The sequence below is a fragment of the Pseudophryne corroboree genome, chromosome 8 (genome assembly GCF_028390025.1).
Source record: "Pseudophryne corroboree isolate aPseCor3 chromosome 8, aPseCor3.hap2, whole genome shotgun sequence".
NCBI classification, from domain to species: Eukaryota; Metazoa; Chordata; class Amphibia; order Anura; family Myobatrachidae; genus Pseudophryne; species Pseudophryne corroboree.
In genome coordinates, this window is record NC_086451.1 from 235,597,723 (window position 1) to 235,620,290 (window position 22,568).

A 22,568-nucleotide genomic window follows, 5' to 3' on the forward strand; every position below is an offset into this window, starting at 1 on the left:
TAGTGCTTCAGCAACACGGGTGGATTCTAAATCTTCCAAAATCTCAATTGACCCCGACAACACATCTGCTGTTCCTGGGCATGATTCTGGACACGGTTCAGAAAAAGGTATTTCTCCCGGAAGAGAAAGCAAGGGAGTTATCCGAACTTGTCAAGAACCTCCTAAAACCAGGAACTGTGTCAGTACATCAATGCACAAGAGTCCTGGGAAAGATGGTGGCTTCGTACGAAGCGATTCCATTCGGCAGATTCCATGCACCTACATTTCAGTGGGATCTGCTGGACAAATGGTCCGGATCGCATCTGCACATGCATCAGCGGATAACACTGTCACCGAGAACAAGGTTGTCTCTCCTGTGGTGGTTGCAGACTGCCCATCTGTTAGTGGGCCGCAGATTCGGCATACAGGACTGGGTCCTGGTGACTACGGATGCCAGCCTACGAGGTTGGGGAGCAGTCACAAAGGGAAGAAACTTCCAGGGCGTGTGGTCAAACCTGGAGACGTCTCTTCACATAAATATACTGGAGCTAAGAGCGATCTACAATGCTCTAAGCCTGGCAAAATCGCTGCTTCAGGGTCAGCCGGTGTTGATCCAGTCCGACAACATCACGGCAGTCGCCCACGTAAACCGACAAGGCGGCACGAGAAGCAGGAGTGCAATGGCAGAAGCTGCAAGGATTCTGCGCTGGGCGGAGAATCATGTCGTAGCACTGTCAGCAGTGTTCATCCCGGGAGTGGACAACTGGGAAGCAGATTTCCTCAGCAGACACGACCTTCACCCGGGAGAGTGGGGACTTCATCCAGAAGTTTTCCACATGATTGTGAACCGTTGGGAAAAACCAAAGGTGGACATGATGGCGTCTCGCCTCAACAAAAAATTGGACAGGTATTGCGCCAGGTCAAGAGACCCTCAGGCAATAGCTGTGGACGCTCTGGTAACACCGTGGGTGTACCAGTCAGTGTATGTGTTCCCTCCTCTGCCTCTCATACCAAAGGTACTGAGAATTATACGGAAAAGAGGAGTAAGAACAATACTGGTAGCTCCGGACTGGCCAAGAAGAACTTGGTATCCGGAACTTCAAGAGATGCTCACGGAGGATCCGTGGCCTCTACCTCTAAGAAGGGATCTGCTTCAGCAGGGACCTTGTATGTTCCAAGACTTACCGCGGCTGCGTTTGACGGCATGGCGGTTGAACGCCGGATTCTAAAAGAGAAGGGCATTCCTGAGGAAGTTATTCCTACTTTAATTAAAGCCAGGAAAGAAGTGACCGCACAACATTATCACCGCATTTGGAGAAAATATGTTGCGTGGTGTGAGGCCAAGAAGGCTCCAACGGAAGAATTTCAATTGGGTCGATTCTTACATTTCCTGCAAGCAGGATTGTCTATGGGCCTCAAATTGGGGTCCATTAAAGTTCAAATTTCGGCCTTATCAATTTTCTTCCAGAAGGAATTGGCGTCAGTGCCTGAAGTACAAACTTTTGTCAAAGGTGTACTACATATACAACCCCCAATAGTGCCTCCAGTGGCACCGTGGGATTTGAACGTGGTTCTAAATTTTCTCAAATCTCATTGGTTTGAGCCTTTAAAATCGGTAGATTTAAAATACCTTACATGGAAGGTAACCATGCTGTTGGCCCTGGCTTCAGCCAGGAGAGTTTCGGAGTTGGCAGCTTTGTCATACAAAAGCCCATATCTGATATTCCATTCGGACAGGGCAGAATTGAGGACACGTCCTCAATTTCTCCCTAAGGTGGTTTCGGCATTTCACTTGAACCAGCCTATTGTGGTGCCTGCGGCTACTAGCGACTTGGAGGACTCCAAGTTACTGGACGTTGTCAGAGCATTAAAAATATATATTTCAAGGACAGCTGGAGTCAGAAAATCTGACTCGTTGTTTACATTGTATGCACCCAACAAGTTGGGTGCTCCTGCGTCTAAACAGACGATTGCACGTTGGATATGTAGTACAATCCAACTTGCACATTCTGTGGCAGGCCTGCCACAGCCTAAATCTGTAAAGGCCCATTCCACAAGGAAGGTGGGCTCATCCTGGGCGGCTGCCCGAGGAGTCTCGGCATTACAACTTTGCCGAGCAGCTACGTGGTCAGGGGAGAACACGTTTGTAAAATTTTACAAATTTGATACTCTGGCTAAAGAGGACCTGGAGTTCTCTCATTCGGTGCTGCAGAGTCATCCGCACTCTCCCGCCCGTTTGGGAGCTTTGGTATAATCCCCATGGTCCTGACGGAGTCCCAGCATCCACTAGGACGTTAGAGAAAATAAGAATTTACTTACCGATAATTCTATTTCTCATAGTCCGTAGTGGATGCTGGGCGCCCATCCCAAGTGCGGATTGTCTGCAATGCTTGTACATAGTTATTGTTACAAAAATCGGGTTATTACTGTTGTTGTGAGCCATCTGTTCAGAGGCTACTTCGTTTGTGTTATCATACTGTTAACTGGGTTCAGATCACAAGTTGTACGGTGTGATTGGTGTGGCTGGTATGAGTCTTACCCGGGATTCAAGATCCTTCCTTATTGTGTACGCTCGTCCGGGCACAGTACCTAACTGAGGCTTGGAGGAGGGTCATAGGGGGAGGAGCCAGTACGCACCATGTGACCTAAAAGCTTTTTTAGATGTGCCCTGTCTCCTGCGGAGCCCGCTATTCCCCATGGTCCTGACGGAGTCCCAGCATCCACTACGGACTATGAGAAATAGAATTATCGGTAAGTAAATTCTTATTATTACTCTGCAGCTTTGTCACCCACACAGGCTCAGAACACTCTTGTGCCTCCAAAATGGTTTCCTCTGGGGAAGAACTTTCTCTAGACCTGTTACACACGTGTACAGTCACACCACTCACACACACACACACAGGGGAGCTATTGGGGACAGATCTACCTAAAGTCTGTCAGAGAGACCCAGAGGGGATTGCCAGTCCACACCACGCGCCCTATATGTATTACATACAATGAATATACATATATACCAAGACAGCGCTTTGTACCCAATGTGAAGCCCGCAGACTTCAATAAATTATGTGCTCCCCTTCTATAACACCCTGGTACTTGTATCAGCGATATGTGAAGAGAAGCAGCCTGTGGGATCAGCGCTCCGGCGTCTCTGTGAGGAGAAAATAGCGACAAATGAGTGTTAGAAGCAATTCTGAGGTGAAGCCCCACCGCCTGTAAGAATTTATCATGTCCCTCAGAGCGCATCGTCCCTCCCCTCCCCCCCCCCCCCCCCCGCCCTGTGCCGAGAGACGTGTGTGCACAGCGTCCCGCGCTGCGCTGGTACCTTTATGCCGCCATGATGACCGGAGGGCCCCTCTCAGCAGGTCTCCGGTTAATACTCTCTCTCTCTCGCTCTGTTAGGGGGTGGCGGCAGTGCTGTGGGAGTGAGCAGCTCCCTTCAGGAGCTAATGGTGTCCTGTCAGCGAAACCAGAGCCATTAAACTAACTGAGAAGTTGGTTAAAAATAAAAAACCTAACAAAGTCTTTTTCAGCGAAACTTAGTGGAGCTTCACTGAGGTGCAGCCAGTCTCCCGTGCACATTTTCTAAACTGAGGTCTGGAGGAGGGGCATAGAGGGAGGAGCCAGTTCACCCTGTTGAAAAGTCTTAAATTGCCGAAGGCTCCTGCGGAACCGTCTATACCCATGGTACTAAAATGGACCCCAGCATCCTCTAGGACGTAAGAGAAATGTACAGTGCTGTAACAGTGTATAGCATCCACAAGCAGTGCATCCCCACTGTGTTTAAAATATTTAATACAAAAAATGCCTGCACTTTACAAATTATACTGTAGGCACCCAGGCACCTACTCAATATGATGCTTATGGTTGAGCTGGGTGCCAGTACATCTCTGGGGCGTAGTTGGCAGGTATGCAACCTGTCACTCACCAAAAAGGCGCCTTCCTCAGCTAGGCAGCTCATGTTTAGCAACATTGTTTCTTCTTTCTTCAGGAATCAGCACTGTTAGCAGAAACAGGTGCAGAGTGATTCAGATTGCCAGAAAACTGAAAGCCTGCACATAGAATACAGGCTGGTAGCTGAGTGAGTTTAGAATAGACCGGTAGAAAAATATACCTCCCTCTATACTTCTGATATTACTCTCTCTCTCTCTCTGTGTATTATTGATAGTGCTGCTGTGAATTGTGTGTCTCTGTCCCATCACAATGGCAGGCAAGGGACCAGCAAATAAGGCGTTTCAAAAATTGTCTGTGTGAAAGTGCAACAACAACAAAAAATTATACGGACGAATCCTCCTTGTGTGAGGCATGTGCTTCGGCAGTTACGTTAATGACCTGTCCCAAGACGCTAATTTTCTCCCTGGGAGGTAGCGCTAACAGGAACCATCTCACAATTACATACTGAGGTGGCTGCTTTATGGAAGACTCGAGAGACAGGGAGATTTTTCAAAGTGATATTCCTTCTAGTGCTACAGAACCGCCTTGGGTGTCTGCATTAGATAGGTCCGTAGAGGGTCTCGCAGAACGCTTGGACTCGTCCAGTAAACAGTCGCAGACAGTGTCCAAGGCTAAGAAACGTCCAGTACCCTTAATTCTTCAGTCCGATGAATCCGGAGTAGAACTTCTCTCTCCGGAAGAAGCTAAGGAGGACGATCGTGATTTGGGCAAAATTTCTGACGCAGATGACTAAGTTCTACCGGAACCTTCTCATGGGGTTGAACCTCTTATTTTAGCTATAAGACTAGTTTTGAACATTTCCGAGACTACAACACCAGAGTCTCCAGATACTGCGTTGTTTGGTAGAAAACCACATTCTTCGGTCACGTATCCTTTTTCAAAGAAGCTGGATGATCAGCTGATGGAAGCAATTTCAGATGCCCAAAAGATTCCTCAGTCTTTATCCGTTTCTATCGGCTATGACGGATAAATGGGAGAAGTCACCTCAAGTGGACTCCTCTTTCCAGGTTGTCAAAGAAGACAGCATTACCCGTTCTGGGCGCATCCTCTTTGAAAGACCCTTCTGACAGGAAGTTGAACACCATGTTGAAGTCCATCTATGTGGCCGCTGTTGTTGCACTTAGACCAACCTTGGTGAATTCCTGGGTGAACAAGGCAGTGGAGCATTGGGCCACTAAGTTGATTAAAGATTTACAAGAGGGGGTTCCGTTAGAAGATGTAGTTATCCTAGCAAACGCATTAAAGAATTAGCTATATACTTAGGAGAAGCGGCTAAAGATATAGGACAAGTTAACTCAAGGATCTCAACAGCAACTATTGCAGCCAGAAGAGCCCTTTGGCTGAGGTCATGGCAAATAGACACTGAGTCAAAAAGAGCTGCGGAGGCACTTCTCTTTACAGGTGACATTCTTTTGGAAAAGAACTAGACACGTTAATTCTACAAGCTACGGGTGGTAAATCTACCTTCTTATCGACCCTTCCACCACCGTCTAAACGCTCTTATACTGGAACCTCCTTTTGATCCCTTTGTTCCACTCAACCTTTTAGAGGACGCTGAAGAGCGACACCCTTTCAAGGTAGAGGTCGCGGCAAGTCGCTGTTCATCGTCAAGACCAAAAGCTTACAGAAAATACTGTGGCATGACGGTCTCCCTTCCCACCGGGGTCCAGGTGCGGTGGGAACGCAACATTTTCAGGATGCCTAGTTCAAACTATCCGAAAATGCGTGGATTTGCAACATCATCTCCCAAGGGAATACACATTAGATTTGAGTTTTACCGCCAAAGAAATATTTTACTACAAGTCTTCCCATCCTTCTGGACAAAAGTTTAGCCCTTCAAGGTGCAATACGGACCTTAGCAGAATTAACTCTGCTAATGCCAGTACTGAGTCAATGGAAAAAGGGTTACTATTCTAATCTTTTCGTAGTTCCAAAACAAAAACGGTACAGTAAGACCAACCCTGAACCTGAAATCATTAAATCAGTGTCTGTGTTACCGGTTCAAGATGGAGTCACTCAACTCAATGATTTAGAGACTGGAACCCAGGGAATTCATGATATCTCTAGACACCAGGAATGCATATCTCCACATTCCGATGTGGTAACCTCACCAGGCGTTTCTCAGGTTCGTCATTCAACAGGGTCATTTTCAGTTCAGAGTCTTAACCATTCGGACTGTCCACAGCACCCACAGTGTTTACCAAGGTCATGTCGGTGATGATTGCTCACCTCAGATCATTGGGAATCACAATAATACCATACCTAGACGGCCTCCTCAAGGCTCCATCCGATCGCATTCTCCAGGAGCATGCTCTATTAACTTACAATGTGTTGGTAGAACATGGATGGATAATCAATTTTCTTTAATTCAGCCTTCAGCCATCACAGCCTCTCCAGTTTCTCGGTGTGATTCTGGACACCAATGTACAGTGAGTTTTTCTACCACAAGATAAAGCTCTGAGTATACAGAAACTGGTCCGGCCTGTTTTCAAGCCACGATGGGTACCAGTCCATTTATCCATTCGTCTGCTTGGAAAGATGGTAGCTGCTTTCAAAACTCTGGAATTCGTCCGTTTTCATTCACGTCCTTTCCAGCTGGACCTGTTACATCAATAGTTGGGTCGCATCTGCATGTACAACAGTTAGTTTATCTAACTCTGAAGACACGACTTTTGCTTCTTTGGTGGCTGCAGCTGCACAATCTCACTGCTGGCAGGCGGTTCGGTGTGTGCGGGACTGGGCGCTCCTCACGACGAATGCCAACCCCGGGATGGGGCGCGCTTGTGTTGGACTCCCATCTTCAGGGCCACTGGTCTCCACAAGAATTGCTGTTGCCAATAAATTAGTTGAAACTGAGAGCGATATACAATGGGGTGTCCAGACGTGGATCTCATGGCATCACGTCTCAATTATCAACTTCAAGATACATCGCCAGAACCCGGGATCCTCAAGCGGTAGCTGTGGACGCTCTGGCAGTGCCTTGACCGTACGACCTAGTTTACGTGTTCCTCTGTTTCCTCTATTGTCTCGAATTCTCAAGAGAATCACACGGGAGTCAATCACTGTGATCCTGGTGGCACCAGATTGGCCTTGGAGGGCTTGGTATTTAGAACTGCGCTTTCTTCTAGCGGTCAATCTTCCTCTGCGTCCGGATCTACTCTAACAAGGGCCCTTCGTGGATGCAGATTTACCACGGCTACGTTTAATTTGACTATTCGTCAGGCCTATCTCCACCAGTCTAGGCGATCGCCAGTATCCATTGCTGCCCATTCTACGCGTTAAATTGGGCCTTCATGGGCCGCCAGAAGGGGAGCTACCACATCTCAACTCTGTAGAGCAGCCACTTGGTCCAGTATTCATGCATTTGCTAAATTCTACAAGTTTGATACTTTTGCGGCTTCATCTTCTCAGTTTGGCCGTCTAGTTTTGCAAGTTCCTTAGTAATCTCCCACCCCGGGGGGAAAACTTTGGGATGTCCCCACAGTCTTGAAGTTGGGCCAGTGTCCCCTAGTGGCTGACAGAAAAAGGAGAATTTTGGTACTTACCGATAAATCCATTTTTCGGAAGACATAGGGGACACCCGCCCGTCGCTGTTCTCTTTCCATCCTTGTTGTTCTGTTGTGTTTGTTATATGCTCTCTTCCCTCTTATAGTTTCTGTTCTCTTGTTCCCGCCTCCTCTCGGCTAATTCATAACTGAAGGATGATGAAGGTTAGAGGGGGAGGAGCCTGTTTCACTTCTTCGATTATTTAAAGTGCCAGCTCCCTGTAAGCCACCATCATCACCCCACGGTCTTGAAGTTGTGCCAGTGTCCCCTAAGGCTTCCAAAAAAGGGATTTATCCGTAAGTACCAAAATCCTCCTTTTCCAGCTAGTGTGCTGGAACCCCTGGTTACTTGTAACATGACGTTTTTTAAAACAACAAACAGACAAAAATGTTGAAATAAACTGCAGAAATGTATTGGGGATTTTTGTGTGAACTACCGTATATACTCGATTATAAGCCGACTTTTTCAGCACGTTTTTTTGTGCTGAAAAAGCCACCTCGGCTTATAATCGAGTCAGCGTTAGGAGGGACACGGAGAGCGCAGCGCGCGGCTCTCCTGTGTCCCTCCTGCATCTCCGGCGGTGTGTGTGTTAAAGGAAGTGCACGAACCGGCACTTCCTTTAACACACGCCGCTGCCGCCGGAGACGCAGGAGGGACACAGGAGAGCCGCGCACTGCGCTCTCCGTGTCCCTCCTTTAGAAGACAGCGCGGGAGCGACGGAGGGTAAGTATCTAGCACTGTGGGGCATATCTGGCACTGTGGGGCACATCTGGCACTGTGGGGCATATCAGGCACATCTGGCACTGTGGGGCATATCTGGCACTGTGGGGCATATCTGGCACATCTAGCACTGTGGGGCATATCTGGCACTGTGGGGCGGGTATATTTGAATTATACATGGAACAAATGACTTGTAATTACATTTGGTTTTCAACTTTACCTTTAGATATCTTGGTATTTATTGCAATAATTTATCATGGACTTACCACCAGTAATTTATTTGTGTCTCAACACCAGGAAAGATGGCAATCACATTTACTTTGTTACATTTTGATAAATCAACAAACGTCACAATCCTTAGTTATCTGTGTGCATGTTCTTGCATAGTCCTTTCAATATAACTGTGTAAGAAATTCCCATTTTAAGTGTTCCCTGTTTGAATAAACAAAGGGCTCGATTCAATTCTGCACAGATTGAATAGTGTGGAGAATTAGCTCCTGTTGCTATTCAATTCTGCACGCTGTCATGTCGTGGAAGGCCAGTTCTCGCTGACTAAACAGGGTGTTTTGGGTGCGAGAATGGACATTCTCCGTCTAAAGTGGCCACCGCAATGGTGGTCGGATTTCTGCTTGCATCCCCGAGCCCATAGTATCACCTAGACTATGATGGTCTGATATTATTTAAAACAGTGTTGTAGTTTAGTATGGCATGTCATTGTTACTTCAATGCTCTTAAAAGTTTATTAACATGGAATACATTTCTGTCTTAGTTCATTATTCTAGACCAGTCATCATCTTGGGTCCCCTGAAGGACAGAGTAAATGATGATCTTATCTCTGAATTTCCTCACAAATTCGGTTCCTGTGTTCCACGTAAGGGATGCTTATTATTATTATTATTATTATTTTTTTTTATATATATATATATATATATATATATTTATTTTAACTTCCATAATTCTGAGACTCTTCGGCACCTCATTTCCTCTCTTCTAATGTAAATAAATTAATCACTGCAGACACTACACGACCACGAAGGGAGACGGAGCTTGACGGTCAGGACTATCATTTTGTTTCTTCTCGGGAGCAGATGGAGAAAGACATTCAGGAAAACAAATTCATAGAGGCTGGTCAGTTTAATGACAATCTCTATGGGACTAGTATTCAGTCTGTACGTGCAGTAGCTGAAAGGGTAAGTTTGGGAAGGTGATCAGGTTATTCACGTAAAATCAGTGGTTCCCAAACTTTGTTTTCAAGGACCCCCAACAGTTCACATTTTCCAGGTCTCCTCACAGAATCAAAAGTGAAATAATTGCCTCCACCTCTGGATCTTTTAAAATGTCAGTGAGTAATGACCACACCTGCGCACCTCTGGGTGACCTGGCAAACATGAACTGTTGGGGGTCTTTGAGGACAGAGGTTGGGAACCACTGATATAGTGCAGAGACCTTTCTTCTAATTTCAAGTCTCCCAATATAGTGTACACTAATATGCTTTCTTTCACAGGGAAAACACTGCATTCTCGATGTATCTGGCAATGCAATCAAACGATTGCAACAAGCACAACTATTCCCCATCGCTATTTTTATCAAACCAAAATCAGTAGAAGCACTCATGTAAGTACCCATTACTTCTTGTCTCTCATCTCTAGGGGTGTATTTACTAAAAGGAGAGTTATGGTAGACTTACCATGTTAACTCTTTCTGCATAGTATATTGGGTTCCACAGGGAAACATTGGGGTGTAGAGTGGATTTTGATCCAGAGGCACCAACAGGCTTTAGCTGTCCCGGGATGCATAGGGGCAACCTCCATAGCCCCGCCTCCAGGCAGCTCAGTTTTAATAACCATTCCAATGCAGGAGCAGGCAAGAGAGAAGGCAGATGTTAGTCACATGAGAACACATTCTCACGACAGGAGAAGGTACAAGTGGCTAATGCCATATAAACCCAAAGAAGCTAGGTGCGTCAGGGTGGGCGCCCTGTGGAACCCAATGTACTTCACAGAAAGAGAGTTAACAATGGTAAGTCTACCATAACTATCCTTTCCTGCAGCAGGGTACATTGGTTTCCACAGGGAAACATCGGGGATGTCCTAAAGCAGTTCCTCAAGGGAGGGGACGCGCCTGAGCAGATGTGAGAATCCGGCGCCAAAAGGAGGCATCCTGGGAGGCGAAGGTATCAAAGGCATAGAACCTAAGAAACGTGTTCACTGAGGACCACGTAGCCGCCTTGTACAAAGTTCTGCAGACGCGGCACGGTGGGCTGTCCAAGATGGTCCAACAGACCAAGTAGAATGGTCCTTCATAGCAGCAGTAGCTGGGAGTCCAGCCTGCACATAAGCATGTACAATCAATATTCTAATCCATCTGGCCAAGGTTTGCTTGTTCGCAGGCCAGCCACATTTGTGGAAACCAAACTGGACAAAGAGAGCATCCAACCGCCTAATAGAGGCAGTCCTCTCCACATAGACATGGAGAGCCCCTACCACATCCAAAGAATGTTCTTTGGTTGACAAGTCCAAAGAGATAAAGTCCGGAACCACAATCTCTTGGTTAAGGTGAAATGATGACACCACCTTAGGCAAATAATCTGGTCTAGTTCGGAGAACTGCCCGGTCACGGTGGAAAATTTAGAAAGGACGGACAACAGGATAAAGCGCCTAAGTCTGACACCCGTCTTCCAGAGGCAATAGTCAGTAAGAACAGGACCTTGACCGTGAGCCATTTAAGGTCTACCAGTTCAAAGGGAGGGCATTCAGCACAACAGACAGATCCCATGGAGCCACAGGGAGTACATAGGGAGGCTGAATACATAGAACACCCTGAGTGAATTTATGAACATTAGGTACAGTGGTAATCTTGCGCTGAAACTACACCGGCAAGGCAGATATATGAACCTTGAGGGATGCCAGACGAAGAACTAAGTCCGAACCTCTTTGCAGAAAAGCCAGAATTCTGGAAATTTTAAACCTACCAGCGTCATAATTCTTCTCAGCTCACCAGGTAAAATATGAATGCCAAACCCTGTAATAATACCGGGCAGAGGCCGGTTTGCGGGCCTTCATCATAGTCTCAATAACCACCTCAGTAAATCCTTTGGCCTTCAGGAGTGATGCTTCAAGAACCACGCCGTCAAAGCCAGTCTGGCCAGGTCCGGCTAGAGACAAGGCCTCTGTACGACGAGGCCTTGACGCTGAGGAAGTAGAAAGGGACGCTCTGTCGACAGACCCTGCAGGTCTGAGAACCAATGTCTGGTCCACGCTGGAGCTTACAAGAAGCAGCATTCCTCCTTCCTGTTTGAACTTCCGTAGAACCTTGGGCAGGAGTGACACTGGAGGGAACACGTAAGGCAGCCGAAAGTTCCATGGCACCGCCAGTGCATCCACGAATGCTGCTTGAGGATCCCTGGTCCGAGATCCGAAGACCGGAACCTTGTGATTGTGTCGAGACGCCATGAGGTCTACGTCTGGTAGACCTCACTTGTCCACTAGGAGTCGAAAGACTTCTAGATAAAGACTCCACTCTCCGGCGTGTACTTCCTGGCGACTGAGGTAGTCTGCTTCCTAGTTCAGGACACACGGAATGAACACTGCTGATATATCTGGCAGATGGCGTTCTGCCCAACAAAGGATTTTTGACACTTCCATCATTGCCATGCGGCTTCGAGTGCTGCCTTGATGATTTATGCATGCCACCGTGGTGGCGTTAATAAAGTTAAATATAATACCCACTTGGATTACCACAGCATCTGGAAGGGGTTTGTCAGACCCCACAAAAAATAAACAATATGCAGAAAGATACCAGCGCTAGGAGTTGTATCACAAAATATTCAATGAATCAATTAAACTATCAATGGATCAGTGCACTGCTGTGGAACTCCAACCTACCATCCAGCTTGATCCAGATAAGGACTTTTTCTGCCTAACTTGGATTTCCAAGGACCAGAATTTTAAACCACTCCTTTTCAGCATATTCAGCAAAACCATGGAAACCCCTTGAACTATCTACACAGGCGAGTAACTGCAATCATCACCTCGTGGAACTGTGTGAGAGGTAATATTAAGGGTATTACCAGCTGACTGCACAAATAACTCTAAGGAGGAGGAAACTTGTATTTATACCAAGTCCGGGATCACTAACTAATGGTTGGGTCCATATCAGCAACTTGAAACAATTACTACCTCAGAGCCAATATTAATTTTTATGGTTATTATTATTTTTTATTAATTTTTTATTATTTGGAATTTTTAATGTGTGTGATTTATCAGCATTCATGTTCTATTAATTATTAAATCTCTTTTTAACTGATCCATTGATAGTTTAATTGATTCATTGAATATTTGGTGATACAACTCCTAGCGCTGGTATCTTTCTGTATACCGTGGTGGCGTTGTCTGACTGTACCTGAACAGGCCTGTTCCATACCAGAGGCAGGGAAAGAGAACACTGCTCCAAAATGTTAATCGGAGAGGAGGGATTTCTCCTTGGTCCAACGACCCTGAAACGAGTGTTATTCCAGCACCGCTCCCCATCCCTGCAGACTGGCATCCATTAGTAGGACCCCGTTGGGTATCCAGAATGGACGGCCCCTGCACAATTGCTGGTCCTGGAGCCACCAGGTCAGTGACAGACGAATCTCCGGAGTCAACAAGACCATCTGTTATCTGATCCGATAAGGTAGGCCATTCCCACTTTGACAGGATCAAGCATTGCAGAGGACGAGAGTGAAATTGAGCGTACTCAACCACGTCGAAGGATGACACCATCAGGCCAAGGACTTGCATCGCAGAGTTTATCAACACTCTGGTGCCACAACTGAAGTATCTTATCCTGTCCTGAAGCTTCAGGACTTCGGGGGTAATTCAGATTTGATCGCAGCAGCAAATTTGTTATCAGTTGGGCAAAACCATGTGCACTGCAGGTGTGGCAGATATAACGTGCAGAGAGAGTTAGATTTGGGTGGGTTATTTTGTTTCTGTGCGAGATAAATATTGGCTGCTTTATTTTTACACTGCAGTTGAGATTTCAGTTTGAACACACCCCACCCAAATCTAACTCTCTCTCTCTCTCTGCACATGTTATATCTGCCCACCCACCCACCCTGCAGTGCACATGGTTTTGCCCAACGGCTAACAAATTTGCTGCTGCGATCAACTCTGAATTAGGCCCTTTGTCTGTAGACAGGAACAGTCTTACTGTGTGCCCAAGAGTGCCCCAGGGTGCACCATGTTCTGAGCTGGGACCAGCGAGGACTTCTTCCAATTAATTAGCCACCCATGTGCTTGCAGGAAATTCACCGTTAGTTGCAGATGACTGAGGAGGACTTTGTGAGAATTTGCCAGAATCAGCAGGTCGTCCAAGTTTGGGAGGATTCTGATTCCCTGGCGACAGAGATGGGCCGTCATCACGGCCATGACCTTGGTGAAGATCCGAGGAGCCGTAGCAGGTCCAAATGGCAGAGCCTGCAATTGGTAGTGAAGGTTGCCAATAGCAAATTGCAGGAACTGCTGATGCAATATGGCAATAGGAATATGCAGATATGCATCCTGTATCTCCAGGGATACCATATAGTCTCCGGGTTCCATAGCCAGCACAATTGAGCGCAGCGTTTCCTATACGAAACTTGGACACTCTCACAAACTTGTTCACAGATTTGAGGTTGAGTATAGGCTGGAAAGGCCCATCGGGTTTTGGGGACCAGAAAAGGGGTCGAGTAGTAACCTCTGCCCCTCTAGGACTGAGACACCGGCCCAACCACACCTGTACTCATGAGGGATCCTACAACTGTCTGGAGAGCCTGCGCTTTCAACGGATCTGAAGGGAGAGCCGTAGTGCAGAACTGGTGAGGGGGATGTCTCTTGAAGGAGACGGCGTATCCGTGAGAGACAACTTCCAGTACCCATGTGTCTGAATTGGTCGTGAGCCAGACTTTGGGCGAACTGTAGAAGTCTGCCTCCCACCCTGGGGTCTCCCAGGGGGAGGCCCGCCCCGTCATGCAGCAGGCTTGTCATGTTTAGCAGCAAGCTGACGGGCTGCCCAAGACTGTTTCGCCTTGGGCTTGGTGATTTCAGGAGCACAAGATTGTCACGGGTATGTCTACCTTTTGCTTTCCCGTGAGGCCGAAAGGAGCGAAAAGTGGTACCCTTTGCCTTCTGTGCAGAAGGATTAGTAGTTGGGAGAAAAGCTGTCTTAGCAGCTTCCAGTTCAGACACTATTTTATTTAGCTCTTTCCCAAACAAAATATTGGCATTGCCAGAAAAATCCTCAGGCAGCTCCTCCTCTAGCGCCTGAACCTACGCCTCACTACCTATTGCAGCCCAAGAGGTGGCTGTAGTGGGTCTATGAATAACTCCTGTAAGGGAATATAGAGATTTCAGTCACCCTTCAACACGCTTATCTGTCGGCTACTTCAGTGTGGTGACAGGCATGGATGACACCGCTAGGCGGGTGACATGAGAATCCACTGGCGGTAGAGTCATCCATTTGTTACACAACTCTGCAGGGAGAGGGTAGCGAGCCAAAGGCCTGTTTAGGAATAGGGAATTTCTTCCCTGTATTAGACCAGGGTTCCCGTCTGATGTGCACTAAATGATCACAATGAGGTAAAAAATAGGATTTTAATTACCTGCCGGTAAATCCTTTTCTCGTAGTCCATAGAGGATGCTGGGGTCCACTTTAGTACCATGGGGTATAGACTGTTCCGCAGGAGCCTTCGACACTTTAAGACTTCAACAGTGTGAACTGGCTCCTCCCTCCCTCTATGCCCTTCCTCCAGACCTCAGTATAGGAACTGTGCCCGAGGAGACGGACATTCTCTCGAGAGGAATTACTATTAAACTTGTGGCGAGATTCACACCAGCTCACACCATCCATAAACAACATGTCGGCTAACATGGCCTTTAACATAAGTCATGCCAACCAGCATGCATAACGCAACAGCTGTTAACAACTGAACACATGAAACAATGTGCAAAAAGATAAACTTAATCAGCAGGAAAAATGAGCACTGGGCGGGCGCCCAGCATCCTCTACGGACTACGAGAAAAGGATCTACCGGCAGGTAATTAAAATCCTATTTCTCTGACGTCCTAGTGGATGCTGGGAACTCCGAAAGGACCATGGGGAATAGCGGGCTCCGAAGGAGGCTGGGCACTCTAGAAAGATTTATGACTACCTGGTGTGCACTGGCTCCTCCCACTATGACCCTCCTCCAAGCCTCAGTTAGATTTTGTGCCCGGCCGAGGTTGGATGCACACTAGGGGCTCTCCTGAGCTCTTAGAAAGAAAGATAGACTTAGGTTTTTTATTTTCAGTGAGACCTGCTGGCAACAGGCTCACTGCAGCGAGGGACTAAGGGGAGAAGAAGCAAACTCGCCTGCTTGCAGCCGGATTGGGCTTCTTAGGCTACTGGACACCATTAGCTCCAGAGGGATCGACCGCAGGCCCAGCCTTGATGTTCGGTCCCGGAGCCGCGCCGCCGACCCCCTTACAGAGCCAGAAGCAAGAAGATGGTCCGGAAAATCGGCGGCATGAAGACATCAGTCTTCACCAAGGTAGCGCACAGCACTGCAGCTGTGCGCCATTGCTCCTCTCACACACTTCACACTCCGGTCACTGAGGGTGCAGGGCGCTGGGGGGGGCGCCCTGAGGCAGCAATAAAAACACCTTGGCTGGCAAAAATACCTCAATATATAGCCCCAGGGGCTATATATGAGGTAAATACCCCTGCCAGATTCCATAAAAAAGCGGGAGACTAGGCCGCGGAAAAGGGGCGGAGCTATCTCCCTCAGCACACTGGCGCCATTTTTCCCTCACAGCTCCGCTGGAAGGAAGCTCCCTAGCTCTCCCCTGCAGTCTACACTACAGAAAAGGGTTAAAAAAGAGAGGGGGGGGGGGCACTAAATTTAGGCGCAGTATACATTATATAGAAACAGCAGCTATAGGGGACATAACTCAGTTAGTCCCTGCATTATATAGCGCTCTGGTGTGTGCTGGCATACTCTCACTCTGTCCCCCCAAAGGGCTTTTGTGGGTCCTGTCCTCGTTTAGAGCATTCCCTGTGTGTTTGCGGTGTGTCGGTACGGCTGTGTCGACATGTTGAATGAGGAGGCTTATATGGTGACGGAGCAGAGGCCGATATATGTGATGTCGCCCCCTGTGGGGCCGACACCAGAGTGGATGGATAGGTGAAAGGTATTAACCGACAGTGTCAACTCCTTACATAAAAGGGTGGATGACGTAACAACTGTGGGACAGCCGGCTTCTCAGCCCGCGCCTGCCCAGGCGTCTCAAAGGCCATCAGGGGCTCACAAACGCCCGCTCTCTCAGATGGCAGACACAGATGTCGACACGGAGTCTGACTCCAGTGGCGACAAGGTTGAGACATATACACAATCCACTAGGAACATCCGTGACTTGATCCCGGCAAATAATAAATGTGTTATACATTTCTGACATTAACCCAAGCACCTCTAAAAATGGGTTTTAGGTTGGGGAGAAAAAACAGGCAGTGTTTTGTTCCCCCATCAGATGAATAAATGAAGTGTGTGAAAAGCGTGTGTTCCCCCGTTAAGAAACTGGTAATTTTTAAAAAGTTACTGATGGCGTACCCTTTCCCGCCAGGAGGATAAGTTACGCTGGGAGATATCCCCTAGGGTGGATAAGGCGCTCACACGGTTGTCAAAAAAGGTGGCACTGCCGTTTTAGGAACGGCCACTTTGAAGGTACCTGTTGATAAAAAGCAGGAGGCTATCCTGAAGTCTGTATTTACACACTCAGGTACTAGACTGAGACCTGCAGATCGTGCTGCTGCAGCGTGGTCGGTGACCCTGTCAAGCATACTAGTTTGCTAATATGAGAACATATTAAAGACGTCGTCTTATATATGAGGGATGCACAGAGGGATATTTTGCCGGCTGGCATCCAAAATGAATGTAATGTCCATTCTGTCAGGAGGGTATTAGAGACCTGTCACTGGACAGGTGATGCTGACTTAAAAGGCGCATAGAGATTCTGCCTTATAAGGGTGAGGAATGATTTGGGGATGGTCTCTGGGACCTCGTATCCACAGCAACTGCTGGGAAGAAATATTTTTACCTCAGGTTTCCTCACAGACTAAGAAAGCACTGTATTATCAGGTACAGTCCTTTCGGCTTCAGAAAAGCAAGCGGGTCAAATGGCGCTTCCTTTCTGTACAGAGACAAGGGAAGAGGGAAAAAGCTGCACCAGTCAGCCTGTTCCCAGAATCAAAATTCTTCCCCCGCTTCCTGTGAGTCCACAGCATGACGCGGGGGCTCCACAGGTGTAGCCAGGTACGGTGGGGGGGCCGTCTCAAAAATTGCAGCAATTAGTGGGCTCGCTCACAGGTGGATCCCTGTTTCTTTCAAATAGTATTTCAGGGGTACAAGCTGGAATTCGATATGTCTCCCCCCCGCCGTTTCCTCAAATATGCCTTGCCGACAACTCCCTCAGGCAGGGAGGCTGTGCTAGAGGCAATTTAATAAGCGGTATTCCCAGCAGGTAATACTCAAGGTGCCCCTACTTCAACAAGGACGGGGTTACTATTCCACACGGTTTGGGATACCGAAACCGCATGGTTCGGTGTGACCCATTTTATATTTAAAATCCTTGAACACATACATAAAAAAATTCAAGTTCAAGATGGAATCGCTCAGGGCGGTTATTGCAAGCCTGGACGAGGGGGATTACATGGTATCCCGGGACATCAAGGATGCTTACCTGCTTGTCCACATTTACCATCCTCGCCAGGAGTACCTCAGATTTGTGGTACAGGTTTGCCATTACCAAGTCCAGACACGGCCGTTTGGACTGTACATGGCACCGAGGGTGTTTACCAAGGTAATGGCCGAAATTATGATACTCCTTCGAAAAAAGGGAGTTTTAACTATCCCGTACTTGGACGATCTCCCAATAAAGGCACGGTCCAAGGAACAGCTGTTGGTGGGAGTAGCACTATCTCAGGAAGTGCTGCGCCAGCACAGCTGGATTCTGAATATCCCAAAGTCACAGCTGGTTCCGACTACGCATCTACTGTTCCTGGGTATGATTCTGGACACAGTCCAGAGAAAAGTGTTTCTCCCGGAGGAGAAAGCCAGGGAGCTGTCTTCTCTAGTCAGAGACCTCCTGAAACCAAAACAGGTATCGGTGCATCACTGCACGCGGGTCCTGGGAAAGATGGTAGCTTCTTACGAGACAATTCCATTCGGCAGGTTCCATGCCAGAACCTTTCAGTGGGACCTGTTGGACAAGTGGTCCGGATCGCATATTCAGATGCATCGTTTAATAACCCTGTCTCCAAGAACCAGGGTGTCTCTTCTGTGGTGGCTGCACAGTGCTCATCTTCTGGAGGGCCGCAGATTCGGCATACAGGACTGGGTCCTGGTGACTACGGATGCCAGCCTTCGAGGCTGGGGGGCAGTCACAAGGGGAAGAAACTTCCAAGGACTATGGTCAAGTCAGGAGACTTCCCTTCACATAAATATTCTGGAACTAAGGGCCATGTACAATGCCCTAAGTCAAGCAAAATCCCTGCTCCTACACCAGCCGGTGCTGATCCAGTCAGACAACATCACGGCTGTCGCCCATGTGAATCGACAGGGCGGCACAAGAAGCAGGATGAAAATGGCAGAAGCCACAAGAATTCTCCGATGGGCGGAAAATCATCTACTAGCACTGTCAGCAGTGTTCATTCCGTGAGTGGACAACTGGGAAGCAGACTTTCTCAGCAGGCACGACCTCCACCCGGGAGAGTGGGGACTTCATCCAGAAGTCTTCCAAATGATTGTAAATCAGTGGGATTGTCCACAGGTGGACATGATGGCGTCCCGCCTAAACAAAAAACTAGAGAGGTATTGCGCCAGGTCAAGAGACCCTCAGGCAATAGTTGTGGACGCTCTAGTGACACCGGAGGTGTATCAGTCAGTTTATGCGTTTCCTCCTCTGCCTCTCATACCAAGGGTATTGAGAATAATAAGAAGGCGAGGAGTAAACACAATTCTCGTGGTTCCGGATTGGCCAAGACGAGCGTGGTACCCGGAACTTCAAGAGATGATCTCAGAGGACTCGTGGCCTCTGCCGCTCAGACAAGACCTGCTACAGCAAGGGCCCTGTCTGTTCCAAGACTTACCGCGGCTGCGTTTGACGGCATGGCGGTTGAACGCCGGATCCTAAAGGAAAAGGACATTCCGGAAGAAGTCATTTCTTCGCTTATTAAAGCCAGGAAAGAGGTTACAGCAAATCATTATCACCGCATATGGCGGAAATATGTTGCATGGTGTGAGGCCGAAAGGGCCCCAACAGAGGAATTTCAACTAGGTCGATTTCTGCATTTCCTGCAAGCAGGAGTGAATATGGGCCTAAAATTAGGTTCCATTAAGGTACAGATCTCGGCTCTGTCGATTTTCTTTCAAAAAGAACTAGCTTCAGTACCTGAAGTTCAGACATTTGTAAAAGGAGTGCTGCATATTCAGCCCCCATTTGTGCCTCCTGTGGCACCTTGGGATCTCAATGTGGTGTTGAGTTTCTTAAAATCACATTGGTTTGAGCCACTAAAGACCGTGAATCTGAAATATCTCACGTGGAAAGTGGTCATGTTATTGGCCTTGGCTTCGGCCAGGCGAGTATCGGAATTGGCGGCTTTATCATGTAAAAGCCCTTATCTAATTTTCCATACGGATAGGGCAGAATTGAGGACTCGTCCCCAGTTTCTCCCTAAGGTGGTGTCAGCGTTTCACCTGAACCAGCCTATTGTGGTGCCTACGGCTACTAAGGACTTGGAGGACTCCAAGTTGCTAGACGTTGTCAGGGCCCTGAAAATATATGTTTCCAGGACAGCTGGAGTCAGAAAATCTGACTCGCTGTTTAGTTATATGCACCCAACAAGCTGGGTGCTCCTGCTTCTAAGCAGACTATTGCTCGTTGGATTTGTAGTACAATTCAGCTTGCACATTCTGTGGCAGGCCTGCCACAGCCAAAAATCTGTAAATGCCCACTCCACAAGGAAGGTGGGCTCATCTTGGGCGGCTGCCCGAGGGGTCTCGGCTTTACATCTTTGCCGAGCTGCTACTTGGTCAGGGGCAAACACGTTTGCAAAATTCTACAAATTTGATACCCTGGCTAAGGAGGACCTGGAGTTCTCTCATTCGGTGCTGCAGAGTCATCCGCACTCTCCCGCCCGTTTGGGAGCTTTGGTATAATCCCCATGGTCCTTTCGGAGTTCCCAGCATCCACTAGGACGTCAGAGAAAATAAGAATTTACTCACCGGTAATTCTATTTCTCGTAGTCCGTAGTGGATGCTGGGCGCCCATCCCAAGTGCGGTTTATCTGCAATACTTGTACATAGTTATTGTTAACTAAATCGGGTTATTGTTGAGCCATCTGTTGAGAGGCTCAATTGTTTCATACTGTTAACTGGGTATAATATCACGAGTTATACGGTGTGATTGGTGTGGCTGGTATGAGTCTTACCCGGGATTCAAAATCCTTCCTTATTGTGTACGCTCGTCCGGGCACAGTGTCCTAACTGAGGCTTGGAGGAGGGTCATAGTGGGAGGAGCCAGTGCACACCAGGTAGTCATAAATCTTTCTAGAGTGCCCAGCCTCCTTCGGAGCCCGCTATTCCCCATGGTCCTTTCGGAGTTCCCAGCATCCACTACGGACTACGAGAAATAGAATTACCGGTGAGTAAATTCTTATTTTTCTCTTACGTCCTAGAGCAGTGTTTTTCAACCACTGTGCCGTGGCACAGTAGTGTGCCCTGAGCAGTCTCCAGTTGTGCCGCCATAGAAACACAGCCAGGCCCGTCAGAGATTTGCTGCTACTGAGGCCATGGAACAATCAATACTGGTGGGTTTTGTGGTTGCAGAGACAGTTCTAATTTTGGACCTGGGCAGTGTTGGGCTCTTCTGTCTTTCTCAGATGTGGCTCAGGTGTTACCTATGGAGAAGCTGCGACATGACATCCTAGAACACGCAGCTGCACCCTGCATCACCATTATATTTGAGTGTGCCTTGGCAATATTTAAATCTTGTTCAGTGTGCCGCGAGTTGTAAAGGGTTGAAAATCATTGTCCTAGAGGATGCTGGGGTCCATTTTAGAACCATGGGGATATACAAAAACTCCCAGTACGGGCGGGAAAGTGCTAATGTTCCTGCAGAACTGACTGACCAAATTGAAGGTCGTCAGCAGCCAAGGTGTCAAACGTATAAAACTTATCAGATGTGTTTGCACCCAACCAAGTAGCAGCTCGGCAGATTTGCAAAGCCGAGACCCCCCGGGCAGCCGTCCAGGACGAACCCACTTTCCTTGTAGAGTGGGCTTTTACCGAAGTCGGTAATGGCAATCCTGCCATGGAATGAGCTTGCTGAATGGTACCCCTGATCCAGCGCACAATAGTATGCTTAGAAGCAGGAACCCCCAATCTTGTTGGGGTCATAGAGGACAAACAGAGATTCTGTTTTTCTTATCCGAGCCGTTCTTGCAACATAAGTCCACAGCTCTCTGACGACATCCAAGGACCTTGAGACAGCTGAGGTGTCGGAAGCTACTGGCACCACCATTGATTGGTTGATATGAAAAGAAGACACAACCTTCGGAAGAAAGTGCTGACGTGTTCTCAGTTCAGCCCTATCTTCATGAAATATCAAATAATGACTCTGTGACAGAGCTCCTAACTCAGACACTCGTCTGCCTGAAGCCAAGGCCAACAGTATGACCTCTTTTCAAGTGAGAGCTTTAACTCCACCTATTGCAGAGGCTCAAAACAGACCGATTTAAGGAAATGCAACACCACTTTAAGATCCCAAGGCGCCACAGGAGGCACAAAGGGAGGTTGGATGCGCAGAACCCCTTTCACGAACGTCTGGACCTCGGGAAGAGAAGTCAATTGTTTCTGAAAGAAAACTAACAAGGCTGAAATCTGAACCTTGATAGATCCTAATCTCAATCCAGCATCCACACCTGCCTGTAGAAATAGGAGGAGAAGTCCTAATTGAAACTCCCCCGCAGGAGACTTCTTGGTTACACACCAAGATACATATTTTCTCCAAATCCGATGGTAATGTTTGGACGTTGCCCCTTTCCTGGCCAGAATAAGTGTGGGAATGACTTCATTGGGAATACCCTTACGGGCTAGGATCTGGAGCTCAACAGCCATGCCATCAAATGCATCCGCAGTAAGTCCTGATAAACAAACGGCCCCTGCTGAAACAGGTCCTCGCGAAGAGGAAGAGGATTTTCCATTAATAACTCTTAAAGATCTGGATACCAAGCCCTCCTTGGTCAGTCCGGAGCAATGAGTATTGCTCGAACTCCTGTTCTTCTGATGATCTTGAGAACTTTTGGTATTAGTGGAGGTG

The 22,568-nt window shown here is 47.8% G+C and overlaps 1 protein-coding gene across 12 annotated transcripts in view; it reads left to right on the top strand.

Moving 5' to 3' along the window:
* Window positions 1-22,568, top strand: part of DLG3 (discs large MAGUK scaffold protein 3) — a 699,019-nt gene that overhangs the window by 592,008 nt on the left and 84,443 nt on the right. For 11 of the 12 annotated variants that reach the window (XR_010183050.1, XM_063937111.1, XM_063937110.1 and 8 more), the window contains 3 exons: window positions 8,966-9,067; window positions 9,214-9,386; window positions 9,701-9,810. The exons of the other annotated variant lie outside the window; for it this stretch is intronic. Coding sequence is in view for 10 of the 11 variants with exons in the window: in XM_063937111.1 (XP_063793181.1) it covers window positions 8,966-9,067; window positions 9,214-9,386; window positions 9,701-9,810 (385 nt within the window). In the remaining variant the exon portion in view is untranslated. The remainder of the gene's footprint in view (window positions 1-8,965; window positions 9,068-9,213; window positions 9,387-9,700; window positions 9,811-22,568) is intronic. 12 annotated transcript variants of the gene reach the window in all.